This window comes from Pyxicephalus adspersus, chromosome 7, assembly GCF_032062135.1.
Source record: "Pyxicephalus adspersus chromosome 7, UCB_Pads_2.0, whole genome shotgun sequence".
Taxonomy (NCBI): Eukaryota; Metazoa; Chordata; class Amphibia; order Anura; family Pyxicephalidae; genus Pyxicephalus; species Pyxicephalus adspersus.
The window spans coordinates 26,172,400-26,193,861 of NC_092864.1; the positions used below are offsets into that span (position 1 = coordinate 26,172,400).

Here is a 21,462-nt window from a genome sequence, read left to right on the forward strand (position 1 = left end):
CCCCCCCCCTGGTGGGCACTAAATGGCTCTGGGCAGAGCGGGGTCACTTTAAGGGCGTTGCACCACCTGAGCGTTCATTCTTGTGTTGGCGCCAGGCTGATAGTGAGAAGCGAGATTGCAGCGATTTGCACATTCCTTGGCTCTCCTGGCACAGGAGAGGCTGTGGCTCGCAAAACACGAGAGGAGCTCAGAGGGTGGGGGGTGTGGGGCCATGCAAGGAAAAGTTTTATATTATGAAATGTAGAATTGCTGCAAAAAAACGACTTTCACTTTCATGTTAGTAAAATCTATTGTTTCCTTCATAACAAAAGAAGCTTCGTCTCCTCAGATCCTCTTCTCCCTGCTCTTGTACTTCACACAGGAAGACAGCTGCCTATTGTGGCTGCGGCATTATGCTGGGTGGCAGCGCTGTTTTTACTATGGTAGGACTGGTCTGCCATGGCCAGAACACAACAGCATTAGAATGTGATTGTACAGTTTGACCAGTCTCATCATTTTCTATCCATTACAGCCCGGTATGATTTTTGGATCAGATTGTACCATCATCTCCATGTGGGGGGGTCTCTTTGTTACCTGTGGGGGTGTTTTCTTATTTGTTCTTATGGGCGATTGTTCTATATTGTTGCTGCATTGCAGGTTGGAAACATCAGCCGAGTCATCGAAAAGATTAACGGTGTGGCCCGCTGTCCGTATGACCCTCGCCACAACTCCACCGCCGTCATCACATCCAAGGGAGAGCTGTACGCAGCCACTGTCATTGACTTCTCGGGCCGAGACCCGGCCATCTACCGCAGCCTGGGGAGCGTCCCCCCCCTCCGCACAGCGCAATATAACTCCAAGTGGCTGAATGGTGAGCATGCACCCACAGACATGTGACGGAATCCGCTAATCAGGAGGGACAGAACCGACTCTCTTCCTTCACCCAATGTCTGTTGTTTTTTCTCCCAGAACCGAACTTTGTGGCTGCATACGACATCGGCCTCTTCACCTATTTCTTTTTCCGGGAGAATGCAGTGGAGCATGACTGCGGCAAGACGGTGTACTCGCGGGTGGCACGGGTCTGTAAAAACGACTTTGGGGGCCGATTTCTGCTGGAGGACACCTGGACGACGTTCATGAAAGCGAGGCTGAACTGCTCGCGCTCCGGGGAGATCCCCTTCTACTACAACGAGCTACAGAGCACCTTCCTCCTCCAGGAGCAGGACCTCATCTACGGCGTCTTCACTACCAATGTGTGAGTACTGAGCGGGCAAAATGCAGCTCCAGGCACCCTGGGGTGGGGGAGGGTTCGAGCCTCTGTAGGTAGTCTTTGTGCTGCTTCCCTCTGGTTTGAGCTCTGCTGTATAACGATTCCCGAGCTGCATTCATTTGTCTTTTACTTCCGTTCAGAGATATTTGCATATAAAATGCGTTGTTTGTGGTTCAGCGCTCTTTAGCAGCTGTAATCCGATTGGCTGTCTTTGTTTTCGGTGTTTTCTTTATTAGCCGGGCGTGTTTGTGCTTCTGGTGAGGATAAAATTCTTTCCTAAACATATCTCTGCATTGTTTGTTTTGGCCGCCAGAAGCCGCATTCATTAGCGCAGCGCAGATAGCATTTTTCTGCCATCGGTTGCCTGGTGATTTTATGAACTCGCATTGCTGCTTTTAATTCACTCGTTGTCAGCGGGGAAAAATCTTGTAGCGAGCGCAGCGCTCTGCTTGCAGACGCATTTTCAGGGCCGTTAACTGTTTGCATCTCAGGGCTGTGAAAAGAAAAACATAACAAACACCTGCGCTGCAGATTCATAGACGCATTGAATGCATTCAGAGTCCACCATATGTATTGCATGACATAAACACATTTCTGCATGTCCATGGGCATAAAAAGAAGATGGATTTGGGTGTTGGGTTGAGGGTTATCACGGCCACTCATCTATCAATCTGAACCACCAATCAGATCAAATCTTGCAACAATGCAGCACCTAAAGTGCAACCTACAAAGAATCGATCATTTCTCGAACTCATTGATCCTCATTGATTACCTATAGATTCCATGAGATGTGATGATTGATGCTGAATGGTCATGTGATGATATTGCATGTTGAGCGATTTTTAATCTGAAGTTTTTTCTGCAAGGAGAATCGCTGCAATGCATTCATTTAATAATTAAACTGATCATAAATGGCAGCAGTGGTGGTCAGCATGCTAGATGCAGGGACCTCAACTGTGGCCTCTGACATGCCCAGCTGGGGCCCCACATAACAATCAACATATGCAGTGCTGCAGGAGGTTGTCAGAAGGATGGTGACTTACCTACAGGGGGGCTGGAGATGCGCTGTGATTGGAGGCTGCAGAAACTGCAGTACACTGCTGGGGAACGGATTGTTGGAGGTCACTGTGAAACCAATGCCACTTGTCAGGGGACGCAGTTTGGGTCCTAGAGCATTATAGACAGTTAGTGGAGAGTGACATGCAGCCATTGCATTTTTGCTGACATTTCAGCAACTCTCTCCCTCATCCTCCAAGGAACCAGCAACGCATCTCCTAATGCATGGCGTGAATGAAATGTGACTGTCAGAGTTCTGAGAAGCCAATCACAGGCAGGAAATGAGATTCAATTTTTATGGCATTTTCAGAAAATTACAGCAACTGCAGAATAAAATGAAAAAAATTATTTCGTAAAATCAAATATAAAATATATCAAATATATCTAATTTTAATATTCATCCTGGGGACCCCTTTTATATGGAAGGTGGTGGTAGTGGTGGGGTTGGTATGGGGGATCATTCAATGGGGACTCAGCAGGGATCATACCTGACCTCTGCAGTCGCACCACTGCTTCCACACAAGCCACATGCTAGCAGGTCGCAGGTTTTTCTCCTCAGACTGTGGCTGCTTTCTATAGAAGAATTGTAAGACTGCTCAATTTCTGTTTAAAGCGCCTGGAATGGATTTGTCCAATTTATCCTGAGAGTTGATCAGGGCTTTCAGCCATCTTTGTATTTTTCTGGTGTTTTTGACATTTTTATGCTTCTCTCATTCTTGAATTATGATATTCAGAGATCAGGATGGGGGGGGGGAGGTGTGTTGGGGGCTTTAACTTAAATTTTGGTTCAGCTGCACCCTCATTAGGGGGGAGGGGTCACTGTGATCCGTGCCAGGAGTTGCAATGTGCAGACAACTTCCGCTTTATAACTTGCTGCGCAGCTCATATCGCCCCAATGTAACCGATCCATGCTGCTGAAAAATGGCCTCGCTGGGAGTGTCAGAGGCAGTCGTCATAGTAACTGGCAAAAACACTGAAAAATATTAAAGATCTTACCAATGCCAAATTTTCGGAATGCTAAAAAGAAGAGCAACTCCGCTGGGGCGTTGTGGGTGGAGCCCCTATTTATGCTAGGCAGCTTTTTGAGGTCAGTATCTGATGGCAACCAATTAGCATTTATTTTTGCAGATTGCAGCAAACTAATATCTGCTTGCTGGGCTTTGCATGAAGAGTTCACCCACCAGAGCCACTGGCAGCCCAGATTGTGCAGCCGGTGGACCTTGACACAGGGCCGCCGGCGATGTGTTAGAGGCTGCAGGAGGGGCTGATCTGTGTCAGACATTTGTGAACACAGCCAGGAGCAGCACAGAACCCAGAAAAAGCATAATTGTGTCACCTCTGAGTAGATGGTGACCCTAAGTGATGCCTGAATAAAGATGGCACTGTCCTTTGGGAAAGAATAGCAGATGAAGTCATTGTCAAAGAGGTGATCCATACCTGAAAGTTTACCATGTCTTATTACTCAGCCTGCTGCACTTAACATGAAATTCAGTTTATTTCATTTGGTTCTCTATGTGTTATATAACACCGATTGTCCAATACCGCGTCATTGAGTGATCGGTACATGTACAATGCTCATAGGATGCAAACGCCCCCGTTACATTGGGGTAATCACAGCTTACAATCTGTACAGAGGGGGAAACTTTTCAGTGGCTGATTGAGGCTTCTCACAAAGATTTTCAGCCCCGACAGAGGTGTCACTCATCTACTTTGTGTAAAGTTTGGAGTGCCTAATATCAGGAGTTTTACTCAGCCTATCGCCCGCCCTCAGTCAGATGGAATACAGCACTGCGGGCCAGAAATAAAGGGACACTCAATGTGCAGTAATTGCGCTGTGCGTCTTGACACGAGGCAGCTTTGTGGCACGGTGACAACAGCTCTTTGTCCCTCCGTGCTAGTGATGTGAAAAGCCAGAAATTAAAGTTGGGATTATTGGCGCCGATGCTGACAGAAGTCTCTGTATAATGCCTGGCTCGACGCCCATGTTACAAAGGGGTCGGCCGGTTTGGGGGGGGCGGGGAGTGACGATCCGGTTCTGGGTTTCTTTCATATTGTTTCTTCACAAATTCCAGCAAAACAACACAAAAATAAAACACAACATATTACAACATTACTTACCGGTACCTGTTCCTGCCAGAGCTGGATGTGCTCAGCTTTGGGTATAACGGGGACAAAACAGAACCATGTTACTGCTGCTCTTTGCTGATGCTCCCCCATTTCTTGTGCCCCTGAAATCCCTTCATTGAGGTCACTGTGACCTGAGAGGGGGACTTACCTGTCTCTACCCCAATGATGTGTGGCTGGAGTTCCATTAGATGAAAAAAGTCTTCTTGGCTATGTGAGGCTCCTCTCTGCCACCACCCATCTCTGGTCTATTGTGTCCTCTGCTCACTTTTCTCCTCTGATTTCTCTGTTCTCTCCCTAACTTTTATTTCCACTCCACTGTCTTCTCTTCTGTATTCTCTGATCCCCCAGCTCTCTTATCTCCTCTGCTTAAACATTTTCTCTTCTCTTTTTTTTCTCTCTTCTCCCCTCTGCTTAAACCTCTTCTCTTCCACCATCCATCTCCTGTTCTTCTATTCTTTCTTATTACCTTTTAATTTATCTGTTCTGTTTACTTCCCTCCTCTCTGCTGTCCTCTCCTCCAGTTTTCTCTTCACCTCTCTTCTACTCTTCACATTCCTGCTCACTCTGCCCCACTTTCTTCTCTCCTATCTGTTCACCCCTTGTTCTTTCCTGTACTTTGCACTGACTTCTTTCTCTCATTTCTCCTCCTCTGATCCCCCCATCCCAGCCCTTTATATATATATATATATATATATATATATATTCATTATTGATGCCTAAACCTGCACTTTAATCCTTCCTCTTCTCTCCTCTCTTCTCTTCCTTCTCCTCTTCTCTTATCTCTTCTTTTGTCTACTCTTCCCATCCTCCCTCTCTTCCCTCCTCTTCCTTGCTTCCTTTCATTTCTCTATTCTATTTCCTTTCATCTTATCAGCTATCCCTTCACTCCTTGTCCTTTCCTCTTCTTTATTCTCTTCAATTCTTTCCTTTCACTGTTTTCACATTTTTCTTTTCTATACTCTTCTCTTCTCACTGTTTTCCCACTTTTCTCCCCTCTTCATTCTCTTCTTTTCTTTTCTGTCCTCATCCCTCACTTCTCTCATCTCCTTCCCTCTCTGTACTCTCCGCTTTCTCTCTTTTTACTTAATCTTCTTTTACTTTCATCTCCCTTTTTTCTGGTTGCTGCATACCTCCTACTTATGAAATGTTCCAGCATCCCCTGTACTTGGCACCTCGTTGTATGAGTCCTCTGACTGGTAGAAAGTTTTTAATAGATGTCCAGCTCACCAGTAATGGCACCTTTGTTGGCACGCTTGGGCCTAGTACCTGGGTGACCTTGGTCCAGAGACTTGGAGCTAGGGCCCTTTATGCCAGGCCTGAGTGACTACAGTTTATCAGCAGAGGTAGAATAGATTGGGGGACCTAAAGGTTTCTATATTCCCATCAAATGACAATCGGTGCTGAGTTTGTAGTATTTCAATTTGCGTCTGACTTTTGTATGTGGCCACTCTGCTGATTCATTTTTCTTCTATTTTCTATTCGCACATTGTACTGTGAGGACTCTCCATTGTCATTCCAGCCACCTGTCCCACATCATCACCTCATAATTAATTATAATAGTTGCAGATTTTTACAGCATAATGACCATTTTATTGTGTCTCCTTCCAGAAATAGCATCGCTGCCTCAGCGGTTTGTGCCTTCAACCTCAGCGCAATCACACAGGCCTTCAACGGTCCCTTCAGATACCAGGAGAATCCGCGCTCTGCCTGGCTGCCCACCCTCAACCCCATCTCAAACTTTCAGGTGAGGTGCAGACAAGGACTGTAAGGTTCCCCCTATCTTCTTTTAGCATAAACTGTACCTGCTGGGTTTTTCATCCCCACTTTACATTTTTGTCCCCTTGCCCATTTGATGCCAATCATCACTGACTTGTTTGACTGGTATGACTGGTCTGTACTCACTGCTAAATGACCTTGGGGGAGAAACAGTGCATGCAAAGTTTTTATTTTTGGGTTAATTAGGGTTAAACATTTGCAACTTCCATTTCAATATGAAATATTTTGGCTTCCAAGGAGCTGACCATTTACAGGTATTTCCCTTAATTGCTCTCATCACCCTTTACCCACGTTTCTGCCATTTTTCGTACCCACTGTGCAGCTTTTTCCCATGCCACTCCAATCATGACCTTTGCTCCTTTATGCAACCCCCTGGTCCCCTACAAACGATTGTGTCCCCTCTGATTGGCAGTGCGGAATCTTGAACGACGACAGCCCCAACGAGAACCTGACAGAGCGCAGCCTGCAGGATGCCCAGCGCCTTTTCCTCATGAATGATGTGGTGCAGCCGGTGTCAGTGGACCCCTTGGTGACGCAGGACAGCGTGCGATTCTCCAAGCTGGTGGTGGACATTGTTCAAGGCAAAGATACGTTGTACCACGTCATGTACATTGGCACAGGTACTCTTCACACAGCCCAACAGACCAATCACCAATCCAACAAACAGAATATATATAAGTTCTTGCAATTACCGGAAGGTAGCAATCTATAAAAAGTCATATTATTTCTCTATTTGCTTTGGTTGACATTTGACAAGGCAAAACATTTTTTTTACTATGTAAAAATAAATTCTTATTTTTGGCTAGGCTACCAATAAAAAGCAGTTGTCCTTTTACAGCTTCCTTCTCTCTGTGCAAATAGCTCCCCAAATCCTCATCCTCTTCCATGTGCCATCCATTGGTTGCAGGCTCTGATGTTATCAAATATAGCGCAGGACCAGCAGTCCTGCATGGTAAGTGGAAACACAGAAGGCCCACCCCTAACCAGCTTGGGTGTACTGGGAGAAAAATTAAGTAAAAGTGCTTTTATTGGTACCCCATACAAAAAAGAAGTGTTTAATCCTTGCACTGCTGGGGGAGCCCCACTACATTAATAGCATTTTCTGATTTCAAAGTCACTGAAACACTTCTACCAATAAAGTTTTGGCTTTAGATAAACTTTAATCTGCAAACATAAAATGGCATTTTATATAGAGTATAGAATATAGAGGCAGATTTTGCATGCAATGTACTATAGACATGAAAGTTGCAGACATGAGTCCCGCTGCTGCTGTAACATTTTGTATTGGCCTCCCCCGCAGAGCACGGCACCATCCTGAAAGCTTTGTCCAGCGCCAACCGCAGCCTGCGCAGCTGCTATCTAGAGGACATGCACATATTACCCAGCGGGCAGCAGGAGCCGATCCTTAACCTTCAAATCCTGCACAGCAACCGTTCCCTGTTTGTCGGCTTAAAGCACAGCGTGCTGAAAGTTCCCCTGGAGAGGTGCAGCATGTACCGCACAGAGGGGTAAGTACACAGTAATATGTATTCCTTATCGATTTCTGAACATTACAAACCAGTGGGATCAACAAAGATTTACAGGAGGCTGATCGTTTTTATTATAACAGGATGGAATGCTGCTGCGTCTGGGAATGTTGTTACAATGTTTGTGTTTCTTCTTACATTGTACTTGTGTTGCACAAATTCAGTGTCACCTCCTCCCTCCGTGTCCCCAATCTCCACAGAATCTGGTCTTCCAGTGAAGTTGAGGAGAAGTTTAATATAATTTCACTTGTTGCCGCATTCGGATGATTTAGAGCTCCACCTATACCCAACATATCCCAGTGACCTGAGGCGACCCTTCACACTCTATTCATTGTTTGTGGCATCAAATGGATGTCTTCACAAAAGCGCAGTGTGTTCCGGTCCCACTTGGCCTTTATATTGGCTGAGTTTTGTGTATAGTCTTGCCGCAGGGTTACTGGGGACGACACAGATGCAGTGGCTGTATTTGATGCATTTCTCTCTCTTCAGTTGAATAGTTCTGTGCGGCGAGGGCATGGCATTGTGTTGTTTGGTAAATTCAGTGTATATGATCAGTGTCACAGTGGAAATTGTCACTTAGCAGAGAGCATTACCTCCGCCTGGCTCCTCTGATGAATTCTCTTTTGTTCGGTCACAATTCAGTGAGTTTTATCACGCTCTGTACACCATTGAAATCCCATTTGTGCTCCGGAGACTCTGGGGCAGCCGGGATGTTGTACTGATGTAAAAGACACATTGTCTGCCGAAACCCAAGCTGTGTCAGTGCGGAAAACCATGTTTAGGGCTGTGATTGTCAGATACAGAACCGAGGATACAGATAAAGGAGATATGGATGTGATGAACTATATACACTGTGTCTGTTTCTGTATATATATAAATGCCAAAACAGTGATCCCCTAATATTGTCTTATATTGTGTACAGTAGGTCGCCCTTGTGACCCATCCTGGCATTAGGTCTACAAGACCTCTGAAGGTGCCCTGTGGTACGCACCAAGATGTTAGCAGCTGTTAGCTGCTATATGGCGTCCTCCTCCCATCTCTTCCCAGGTAAATGACACACCTGGCCATTCACAGAAAGAAATCACAATTACTCACAGCAGGCCAACCTTTCTTCATTGCTCTGTTGTTCTAATACTCACATACCCATTTTAAGCCATACTCTGTGTGTTCTGACACCCTAATCTCTTGGCCAACATTAAAGTAAAACTCAAACCACTGCTCTTTCCTATCCATGTTCTCTCACTGAACACTGGACACTGTCATCCTTCTTTCTTCTTCTGCTCAGCAATGATCATTGGTCATCTTGATTGGATTGTTTGCTTGGGAAACCTTCTCTTGCAAGAGAAAGTTTCCCCAGCAAAGAACGCTGATGCAGCACAGCTCAGTTTTTCACATATTCTTGGTGCAATTAGGCAGGTAAAATGACATAATTTGTCCCTTTCTGTCCTTTTCTGCAAAAACCACCTCCCTTTCTGCAATAACCACCTTTTGTTTTCAGCATTTTGTACCATGTTAGCTCCTTTATAGGATCAGACCAGTTGAATCAGCCTCCTCCCATCAATAAGCAATAGGCAGCCATGACTTCTGTCACTGGTTCTCCATTTGTCCTTCCTTGGACCTTTTTTGTTGGTATTGACCACTACAAACCACAAGAACACCATTTTCAAAATTCACTGACTCATCATCCAGCCAATACAATTTGGCCCTTGTCCGAGTTGCTTAGATCTGAACACTGTCTATTTTTCCTGCTTCCAACACATCGCCATTATGAACTGTTGATTCTCTCACTCACTGTGATGATTCGCTGTGTGATTTCTGTATATAAAGATTGATTCATGATGAGCAATTCCCTTTAGATTTCCCCATGGAGTCTCCTTCCCATCTGCATGAGTTTTTATACTTCATATTGGGCAGCTACTTCCTCTCTGTTGCATGCAGTGATTCTCCTCCCCACATATTGGTTTTATTTCTGTTTTCTGTCTGGCAGGTGTTTTTTCCAATCTCACAAACAAAGCCCGAATCCATCAATCATCATTGAGTCTGTGTACACTTACCACGCACTCTGCTAATATTGCTGCAATCCCTAAGACGTTCCTCACAGAGAGTAGAAGACTGAAGCTTTCAGCATCTTGTAACAAAATCCTCACAGGTGCAATCAGGAAATTTTCTCCTTTGGAAAACAGACGCATTGGCAGTTGCGTTGGGGCGTCTGTATCTGTATGCTTTTTGGTAATAATCAATCATCATTGTGTGATGGGATTGCTCGGTCTGTGGCTGCCTCTTGAGCGTATTCCATTATAGCACAATCCGGGCGCTGAGCTCTTTAATTTGTGCAAGCTCACGCTGTCTACTTCACTGAGAGGCGCCTGTTTGTTCACCCAGACACGGAGCATTGTACTCGTCCTTAATCTGTCTACGCAAAGAGCTTATTTCACGGGGATGAGTTGTCCCCATTCCCAGCATTGTATTATACTTCCTCTTAAATGATTGCACGATTTCAAGACTGACAACTTCCCAGAGCCGTCCGAAGATGGAGTAATGAGGGCTGAAGTCATTTCCCAACTCCGGGTCCATGAAAAGTGATTGTGTGTCGCATTAAACTCTCTTCCCATTTGTAGCTGAATTTTATTGGCATCAGTCCAGCTAAGAAACATCCCAGAGACTGGTTATGCCCCCAGAGCTCTCAGGAAAAAAAATTCTGGGAAAATGTTGACGTCTGGTAATGCGGGTAAACATTGCGACTGCATTGTTTGCAGATTCACCAGGCCATTCACACTCTTGCGTAGAACTTCAGCCTTTGGTCACTTTGGGTTAGGTTGGGCTACATTCAGATAGGTAGTGAAGTTTTGGTGCACTCACCGCTTCCTCACGCCTGTTATTCGGGCCTGTGGTTGAGATGCCATATGTATGCCTATAGGAAATCAATGGGGGTGATAATAGGTGGCTTTGGACCACCTGCTGCCAAATGTTCAGACAAACCCTGGTTTATCAGGATCCGATTGGGGCTGGGCAGCTGCCAAGGAACCATTGTTCCCTACACCATTCTACATGTAGCTTTAGTCTAGTAATAAGGTTAGCTGGGGGATTGGGAACGACTTGCAATGCAAAAAATGCCTGGCAGGGTCTTCAGTACTGCAGAGAATGATGCTTAATTCAGGGTTGCATGAGGGGTGTTCTCTGCTTCTACTCTCCAGGTTCAGGTCCAGTCCACGGCAATGTATTGATGCATCTCCTCCCCGATGCCTATATCTATGATTTGCTAGACTCGTAGGAAGTTGGTTTCTGGGGTTCATATAACCTGAAAGGGGACCAAGGTTGTCATCCTTATCCTATTTTTACTTTATATATTGTAGCTGACTTGCAATTATCATTCCACCGGTGAAGTCCAAAACATATCAGAACTTCCCTGCCTGCATGCCTGTTCCAGGCCGCCCACTTCCGGTATAGTGGGGATGAGGATGACGGCTCCTTTAGAATATAAACCAGCAGCAGCAGCTCCTATAATGCCGTTCTTAGCTCTCTTATGATTTATATGATATAATTATCCCCTCTCTCAGATCACTGGCAGATGTGTTATCTTTTCCGGCGTCATGTCATGAATTGTACTGAGAATAATCTGCCAGAAAACTGGCAGCCGTGAGGCAGAACCTGCGCCGGGAACTTGCGGCGATCTCGCCTCCCTGACAAACCGCCTCGGAACATTTCCACAAGCTGAATATATGATGAGGAGAATATTCTGAGACGCCAGGCAGACGTTGGGCTGTCAGGAGGACAATAGACTCTTCAGCGTGTGGCAGGTGGCAGGGAGCAGATGATGCAACAATTCTATTTTAATTATCCTTTGTGGCATCTGAGCGGCTCGGAACTGCTGATTGGCTGATCAGTGAATTTCAGAGCTTTAGTGCAGCAAAGCTTTTAATATATCAGCCCTAGGCCAGGGTAATGCCCGGCTTCAATCCTTGTGCAGGTCATAATTTAAAATAATATTGTAATTTTTTTCTCAAGAATATTCCTAAAATTCAATTTTAAATTTCCAAAAATGGTCCAATGGATATCATGCCTGGATTCTAAGAACTAAGTAGAAGAAGTAATTCAACGTTCAGATAGAGCCTTTAAAAATGTATGTCCCAATAGACACCGATCTGCCATAACATGAAACCCCCCTGACAGGTGAAGGGATGACATTGATGATCTGGGTACAATGGCCCCTTGCATGGTGGGGAGAATATGGGGCAGCAAGTGGAACAGTAAGTTCCTGAAGGTGATGATTTGGAGGCAGAAAAAATTGACAAGTGTTGGAGCAGAGTAAGTCTGAGTTATGCATTGGGTAGTATCTACCAAAAGTGTACCAACGAGGGAAGGCAAACCCATCTGTAATCCCTCAGAGGAGCGTGATCCCCCAGAAGGTGTCAAAAAACACAGTGTGCCCTTGTCTGTTGCTAAAAGTGCCTACAATGGGTATGTGAGAACCCACATTGCACCAGGGAGTAATGAAAGAAGGCGGCAAAAAAAGGTGAAAGAAATGGCAGCAATATGCACTATGGGAAATAGGCAGGCAGGAGAAGGCAGCAAGGTGCATTATGGAAAGAAGGCAGGCTGGCATAGGCAGCAGATCAGGTGCATTATCGGAAGAAGGAAGGTCAGTGGAGGCAGCAGGGTGCATTATGGGAAGTTGGTGGGCTGGTGGAGGCAGTAAGACATAAAGAACCTGCTGCTAACCTCTTGGTACCGGATTCCACAGGATACCTCCAGAGCCTTAAAGGCTCACAAAGGGGACCTACACAATATAAGGAAGGTGGTTTTCATATTTTGGTTGATCATTGTACATATTTCACAAGAAATTACTAACAATCTAACAATTAAACCCTTCAGCAGAACCTTTGAGTCAGACTGACAAGCCATTGTTGAACCTTTCTGCTCCTCTCCTCCATGACATTCACCACTGAGGATGGTTGGACAGCCTGTGATCAGTTTACCAGGGTTATTTGCTGCTCCCTTTCCTTATACATTTGAGTGTTTTAGATGTAATTATTCAAAGTGATAACCAACTATCCTTACAGACACAGACACCTCTCTCCATTGTACAGTCCAGCCATTCAGGAATTCTTATTGACAAAGAAAGACAAAGAGACAATGGTGACTATCATTTTCCAGATCCCTCCTGCTTCAAGCCCAATACTGTTTTAGGCTATCCAATGGGTTGCTGCCTATTTCTTCCTATTATCAGAACGCTCCAACATGCTGAAGATATTGGTGCAGTTTGGTTGATTCATCCCTTTTATTAAGCAGAAACCAGGAAATCTGAGCCATGCTTGCCCCGCTTCATTCCTGTTGGGCAGGTAGCACAAATACCATTAGCAGGTCCTGATTCTGTAGAGGATAGGTTGGTTTCCCCGGGGAGGAATCTGTCCTTCTATGTCTGACCTAAATACAAATCAATGGCAGCTTTGCAAAATTTGATAAAAATGTTCCTCCATTCACGCAGCCAGTTCCCTCAATTTGTGGGTCATGACGGCCGTGCCCAGCTTGGATTCCCATCCCAGAGTGCCAGTTTTGCAGAATAGGAGGAAGATTCTGTTTCTGCTCTCTTTGTCTCTCTCATCAATGAATGTGTGTGGTCGGCTGCCAGAATCCTGACAAATAAAAAGTGTCCGTGACCTGGATTCTCATTATGTAAGAAAATTTGAGTAATGAATGGAGAGATTGTTTATTTAACCCTGTGTGCCATAATGTGACGATTCCGCTCTCGTTATACCATGTGACGCATGGTGCTTCCATTGTGCCGCCGGCCCGCTGGTTTCAGGTCGCGTACCAGCTGTGACTTTCTTTTGGGAAGTTGGAGCCCTCCCGGCACAATGGACAGAGAGGTTCTCTGAAGGTTCATCTTTCCTCTGCTCGAGCTGCCCTATAATGAGTGAAAACTTTGCACAACATTTACACAGACTTTTCACTTGTGTGTGCAGGGTGAATGTGGCTCACCACCAGAGAGGAGACAGATAGTGGATTAGGATTTCACTCCATGTCATGAATCAGTGGGGTCTGCAATGTGCCAGGCATACACTGTGCCTTTATTGTGAGCTCCTCGGAGGGAGATGACTATGGGCTCTGTACAGCGCTGCATTATATGTTGGTGCTATATTAACACATAATAATTGTAAAACAACACAGAGAGGACCGTGCATGTGGTAAGAACAGGCCAAACACCCAGCACTGAGCAGTCACTATTATGGATCTGATGTTTTCTATAGGAGTCAAACTACAGTTGGAGTCACTGGAAGGTTACATCAATATGGAGGGAGCGGTGGGGAGAATGGGGACTTGTAGTTCTGGAATTACACGCGTACACTACGGTGGAATTGTTTGCTCAGTATAATGTGTTTGCTTTTATTTCCCTCAGAATAATAGAACAAGTCTAAAACAAACCTTTTGGGTCGAAGAGTTAAGTTGGACTCTGCGTAGAGATTTGCTGCCCCCAAGGTGCGATTTCCAATTAAGATTATCGCATTTTTGTACAAACCCGAGCTTGCCCCATCTGGTCCCGTAACGCTGTGTTTACAGGTCTGTGAAGGAATTGGTGCCAGAACGGAACTGAGAGGGGAGATGGCAGTGCCAGGGACCCCAGGGTCAGGAGAGCAGCCAGAAATCTGCAGCTTGCCGTGCCAGCATACCTGGTAACCCATTCGTGGTCAACTGAAGATAGCAGCGTTCCAACTTTCCAAACCCGCTTGTAAGTCGCGATTGTAAGCTCTTATGGTTTCCTTTTACGTGCTGGCTGGCTGCCAAAATCTTGAAACACTGATCCCTTTATGGACTTGCTGGAATATATTCAGAATTTAAAGCTGCGGTTGGATTAGTCCCTGTTGTGCTAGAAAGGAATAAGGAATTTTAATGAAAATAAGAAATAAGCTTTTCTCTGTATATTTAATTTTTAGCCTATTTGCTTACAGCCCCAAACCGGCCTTGGCTTTCCAATGCCATGCGAGGTCCCAGCATCAGCTGCTCTGGTACATGTAGTTCTCCAGAAGCTGACAGGATACTTAGAAAAATCACCAGACTTGGAGCAAACTAAATGTTCAGTCTTCTTTAGATCAATCAGCAACTGTAGACTGACAGCATGGAAGCTGCGATTTTTCCACATGTAGAGTGGGCAGGGAAGCACCTCCAGTGCCTTGATGCCTCCGTTACAAACGTAAATGCCATGCGTGGGGGTACTGCTAATAACGGAACTTCCTGATGCAGGCTGACAATGTTAAGCCAGTGTCATACAATTCACAACAGGGTTGTCAGCCTCCTTCAGTGATCCAACAGCCATGCTAATGGCCAAATGAAGGACGCGCATGGCAGGGTGACAACACAGCTGCTAATTTCGTCATAGGAGCCACTTAGTAAAAGGCCTGCCAGGCCTAATAGGCCTTGATGTTGTATGTGCAGTTGTCTGATGCAACAAAGCGGCCCTGGCATATAGTTGGTTTGGCTGGCTGGGGCGTTATTGGTGGAGGGAGCACAATGGAATGTGAGAGGTATTCACAGGTTGAACTTTCTAACCATTATGTCTCCTATGTACCATAGAACATTGTGCTTGTTTACTGTGTTTTTTTCGTGGTCACCCCGCCGTAGTTTTGCCATGCACAAAACGAATTATTCTGCCAAACCACAGATTTTGTGGGTTCTATGTTGATGAACGCCGAGCCTCTGCTGTCCTCTCTCGGGTGACCTTCTTTAAAGTCGCATCTTTATATATCGGTGACACATTGCTTGCAAAAATTTAGCAGCTGAAATAAAGCCTTACCTTACTTTACAACATTTTGTTGGAGCAAGGCTTCTATCAGTCCTGGTGTCTGTTCCCGAGCCGACGCTGTGTCAAGGCGTCCTGAATTATGGGCGCAGTTTTGTGGAGTGCTCACAGTCTCTGGATGTTTTCAGTCGTGTCATTAAAGTGATAAAGAAGAAGTTCTCGCTGGAAAAAGTTTATGCTGAACTCCTAACATCAGTCTATCAACCTGCACGCTTGTCACCGGGAGGAGGGACAGTTGGTGAATTTGGCGTAGAGACAGCAAATTGTTTATGTAGTGCAGAGATTTTCAGAGCTGACTTATTACAATAGTGATATTATTATAAATTTGCACACCCATCAACTACAGTACCTCTCCCTCCTATGTTATGCAAATTAGGACAGGGTTCTGTAGTCCGATCATACAGTAAAATGCTGCAACCAGTCCGATAGATCTTCGCAGTGACAATGGTCATCACAACAACATTTTCCTAATGGGGAAATGGCAATCCTGATCACTCTGTAAAGCTAAAAAAATTGTAGTCACACCTTTCAATAACTCGGAATCTTCCTGCATGGCTCCTCCAGTTACTTTGATTTAATCTTTTCTTCTATGTTAGCACTACCCCCTGCCCCCCCTTCATTGTATTGGAGTTGTGCGGTCATTTTCCCGGATTGTAATGATAATACTTCAGTTCTAATGTTGAACTCTTATCAGCAGGCAGTGTGATTGCTCTCTTGTAAGTCTGACACCTCTTGAACTGACAACATCTCTTCTTACTGTTCGTTACGACTCCGACAGACAAAAATCTATTTCTGGTCTGAAAAGATCTCATTGTCCGACGTAACAAGCTGGAATTTCCATTAATGATACCATTCACCTTCATGATGTGAGTTCCATGATGTGGGCGATGGATGAGGGGGCAGCATGGATACTGGGGGTGCATGGATCAATCTCTCATTCCCCCACTTCCCCGCGCCCCTGCTTTCTCCCTCCCACCTCTCTTTTTTCCCCTCCATCCATCCCTCTCACCCTGAAGTGTTCTATCATTCTGCCCGCTCTCTACCCATATTGTGCATGAATGGCTTTTACAGATCTCAGTTCATGAACTCCTCACCTGCTGGTGTGATGTGCCCATTGCTGCATGTCAGTACCTGCTTGCCAGCTGCAGAGGGGAATGAACACATCATGTTCCTGGCAGAGATCACTCTGTACTGTGTTTTTATCTGCCTGGGGGGGACCGCACTCCGCCAGGGGCAGCAACCACAAATACCAATCAAGTTGCCTGGGGTCAGCCCATTCCTCACAGAACTCTATTCCTTGGAATAGGCTGCACTCAGATCCTGCTGGGCAGCAACACTACACAAGGGTGGACACAGATTATTAGAGCACAGACTGTGAGATCCCATCTTCTCCTCTGCTGGGGACTTAGAGAGAATCATTGGTATTTACACTCTGGAAATAATTAATATGGGCTTTTGTGAAATCTTAAAATTCAGCCACCCATCATTCTTAGCTCTTGTTGTTGTAATGGAGGGGCAGACCTGTACCGGACACATATTTGTCTTCATCCTTTCATTATGTTATGCTAATGGATGGCACAATGACCGCGAGAAATCTTCCATCCTTCTCCTCTTCTTTCCCCAATTTTCCTTTTCACTCCCATTTCCTATAGGAGGGTCCCCAACAAAGTGAGAGCATGACATGCCCTCCCCACTACACCCCTGATTCTACCCATCCTATCCTTTGCTTTTTCTCTTTCTTTTCTCTCCATTTTTGTTTCTTCTCTTCCTCTCCTTCTTCTTTCCCATTCTATTCATCTCCCTTCTTCATCCCCTCCCTCTCTCCTCAATTTCTCGCTTTCTTAATTCTGTACCTCTTTTCCCTTATTATTATTATTACTAATAAACAGTTTTTTTATAGCGCCAACATATTACGCAGCTTTGTACAATAAATAAATAAACAATAAATAGGGGTTGCAAATGACAGACAGGTACAGACAGTGACACAGGAGGATGAGAGGACCCTGCCCAGAAGAGCTAACAATCAAGGAGGTGGTTCCTGTTTGTCTCTTCATCTCCCTCTCTTTCTCCTTACTTCTAACTTTCCTCTCCTTTTCCTCTTCTTTCTCCCTTCCATTTCTTTTCTCTTTTTCCTCTCCTCCTTTTTCTTTTTTACTTCTTTCCTCTCCCTCTTTCACTCTCCGAGTTTAACTTTTCTTCTACATCTCTCTCACCTTACTTCTACCTTTCCTTGCCTTTTTCTCTTCCTTCTCCCTCCCGTTTGTTTTCTCCTCTTCCTCTCTTCCTTCTCTTTGTCTATGTCTATAATTCTCCTCTATTCAACTTTTCTTTCCTTCTCCTTTATTTCTTCCTTTTTTTTTTATCTTTTCCTAATTTAAAAGGTATTTGATTACGTGTTCAGAACACATTATAAAGCACACATGTTGAAGGATGCTTGGAGGGTAATCCCTCTGTCTGTTTATTATTATTATTTCATTCATAAACATGAAAGGACCAAGCGTGCAATAAGGAAATTACAACCTTTACAGAGAAGCAGAAGTCTCCCTGGAGTCCCTGAGTTCAGAATCTGATTGGTGGTATATCTTTCCATCAGCCATCAAATGCTGAAATATGGGATTAGGTGGGGTTGCCCTTTACATGCAATGAATATAGAGAGAAATACATCCATACAGAGAAAAGCCTGGATGTCCAAGCAGGTATCTCAGATTTTCACAGGTCATGATTGTAATGGGGGGGCGGTCATGATTGGATTGGGGGGACGGTCAAGCCCTGAGCCACATACACACTGATTGAACAGCATGGTGGCATTATTGCATTATAATGAATGTGAATGGAGCGGCGGAGCGCCTGCACTCTGAAAAGCTCCAGGGACCCGGCTTTTAATTATCCGCTGATTACAGCTAATAGGATTGCAGAGGCGTCTTGCTGGTAAAACCACCCAGCTTCATTTTGGACAATTTGTTCTTATTAACGTAATCGCGGCCTTGTTGCCTCCTTTGCTGACATTCGTGTCACAGAGAAATGTCCTCCTGTTCACCATTTCAGTTCTGTTCATTACTCTGCTGTACACCCAACATCTCACCCTTTTCACCCCATTACTTTACCTTGGGGGCCCCCAGCATCTAAACTGCTCTGTGATGGTATATTAAAGTGCACCTGTCTGCCGTACACATTGGAAGCAAATTCTGTACACAGAGGTTGCATCCAATACATTAGTACTCAACATACTACAGGGGCCCAAAATACCCCAAACTCAGCAAAGTGTTCACCGATCTAACTGAGAACAATGACACACTAATACTTGGGGGAACCAGAACAATGACACACTGACACTCGGGGGACCAGAACAATGACACACTGACACTTGGGGGCCCCAGGACAATGACACACTGATTCGTGGGGGACCAGAACAATGACACACTGACACTTGGGGGACCAGAACAATGACACACTGACACTTGGGGGACCAGAACAATGACACACTCACACTTGGGGTCCCATCTATGTACACAGGAGTCAGTGGTGGGCCATGGATGACTCCTCCTCTTTCAGTCTTTTTTCCCCCTCTGGCTTTTGTTGAATTTTTCCACCCACCACATTCTGCAGTTGCATTCCAGACTTTATTGTGAATTTTCTGATCTTAATATAACTGATGGCATTGTCTGCGTGTCACCCACTCACTCACCTGCCTACTCATCTCGGGCCATAGATGGAATTTTATCCAACACAAGAATTTTTGGAAATGCCAGCCATGCCTGGGGTGATGGTGAAGGAGGAAGTCCAGATGCCAATCCCCTCTGCCTGCCAAATAGTTTTATCATTCTTCTGTACCATAATTTCTGCTACCTCTGTCTGCTGTTTCCAATGTGGGCAGAGGTCTGGGCTGGTGCTGTGCATTCTGTCCCTAGCCTATAGGGGGCGCTATTTGTTCTTTGGTGTTCAGCAAATTATGCTCTGCCCATATTCATACAGAATTATATTTATTTTTATTCCTGAACCTCCAGCATGTAACAAGTTCATACTGAATGCTGCATTTATTAAAAGGGAATGCGTTTCCAGAGCTATTTTTATACAATTTACAATTTTTGTAGTTTTTGATCTTTACATTCGTACACTCTTACTGTTTCATGTTTTTATTTCATATCCAGGTTTAGAGACCTTCCTAGCGGTTATCTGAATGTCCAGGTTTATTTTAGGTACATCAAATGGCTTCTATACAGCAAGGAGCTTGGGGGTCTAAGAAAGCTGTGCTGCTGTCTCTTGGTTGCACTTTATGGGAATTTCACTAATACCAATTTGCCCCCCAGCTCCAGAGTTGTTTTGAAATTATCTGTTCTTCTTTGCACTTGTTTACCTACCGCAAGGATTGTATTGGAAAAGCAGTCATAGAACAGAAGATTCCCGTGACTTTATTGGGGTAAAACTTTTCTGTTCTTCTTGCCATTGTTTATAATGCCACCCATGATGTGTCCCCCTGGAGGCCGGGTGAGGTAAGAGCTCAGAATTGACCATCCACGTGGACGTTTCTTTCCCTCTGGGCTTTCCCAAGTTGTATTTTGCAGATTGGCTTCATGAGGCCCTGGTATATTCTCTCGTTATGTCCCCCATATTTTATTCTCTGTCAGGCGATGGTTTTTTCTTTGACTTCTTCTTTTTGTTTTTTTCTTTTGATTCCATTTTGCTTGGAAGCATTCAAGGAGATAATAACAGAGTTGGGTGTCATCAGAATACTATTTGTTTCTTTTTGTCAGGCAGCAGCTAGCAGGGTATTAGATCTGCTCAATCGAATCTAATCCCCAATTTTATTTGAATGAATTTTAGAAAACCGATATTAGAATTGTGTCCCAGGGATGTGATTATGACTTGGCGGGTCGCATTATAATTGGCCTCCATTGTTGTAACGATGTAATTGCAGTGAGTGATTAAAAAATGTTTAGAAGGTGATCAGCAATCTCCTTCGTACAGTATATACTCGGGACATCATGCTCCTCGGGGGCGTGGTCTCTCACCTCTGTTTCTGACATTTTTCACCCAACAGATTCTAAATAAAATGGCAAAACAATGCAGCATACAGGGCCTCCAGCTTGTTCAGCATGGCAGGGGGTATAAGTTGCTGGAATGCTGAGCATTTGTGGCCCCCACTTCATATCCTGTGAAGGACCCGTTTTTAATACTACGTCCCTACAGGTAACACGTGTGTTCGCTACACATGGATCAGATGGAGGCCTTGAACACAGATTTAATATTACGCTGAAACTTTATATAAAGAAATACACTGATATACATTGAATTTGTTAATCCCCGCATTCCCCCCAGTTGGTGTGGCGTCCCTATTGTACCCCTAATGCCCCCTCACCCGATCCCTCCCCCCCTCCATATTCCACATCGCTTATCTCTCTTTATATTTCGCCGTCTCCTCAATCTTCATTTTCCCCGTAAAATCTTTTCAGCGTCCAGGAATGATCCTTGCAGAAAATAAGGCAACAAATCCTCGTCGGTAGCGCAGGCAGTGGTGACAGAGATTTGCGTGATTTGTGGCCTCCATTATTAATTCATCACCGGGATTTTATCTCGATCAGCGGGGGTGGATTTTCTTATCAGAATTTCTGTGTTTTTTTCATTGCGCGTCTCTGGTTCCCGGGTTCTGCGCTCCGTTTGGCGCTCTCCATATCTCACCTATTTGACATGTGGCCGGCACTCCTTAATCACAATCGCAGCTCTTTTTGCGGCAGCACTTTAGCCCGAGTGGTTTTAGCGCACTCAGTAATAATGAAACGATGATCTGCGCTGCCGACAAGTGGCCAGCACTCAGACACCACTGATTAGGATCATTGAACCCCATTAGAGCTGAAATATCCTCAGGGCTTCAGAAATCAGAAGGAATTAACTCTTACTGCACCCGCTGAGACTCCTGATTTAATTGAAGCTTCAGC

The 21,462-nt window shown here is 44.9% G+C and overlaps 1 protein-coding gene across 2 annotated transcripts in view; it reads left to right on the forward strand.

Annotated features, from left to right (window-relative positions):
* The window catches only part of SEMA5B (semaphorin 5B), a 165,890-nt gene that overhangs the window by 111,548 nt on the left and 32,880 nt on the right, over positions 1–21,462 (forward strand). For both annotated transcript variants that reach the window (XM_072417908.1, XM_072417909.1), the window contains exons 8-12: positions 637–850; positions 949–1,234; positions 6,041–6,176; positions 6,621–6,828; positions 7,509–7,716. In XM_072417908.1, coding sequence (XP_072274009.1) covers positions 637–850; positions 949–1,234; positions 6,041–6,176; positions 6,621–6,828; positions 7,509–7,716 — 1,052 coding nt within the window. The remainder of the gene's footprint in view (positions 1–636; positions 851–948; positions 1,235–6,040; positions 6,177–6,620; positions 6,829–7,508; positions 7,717–21,462) is intronic.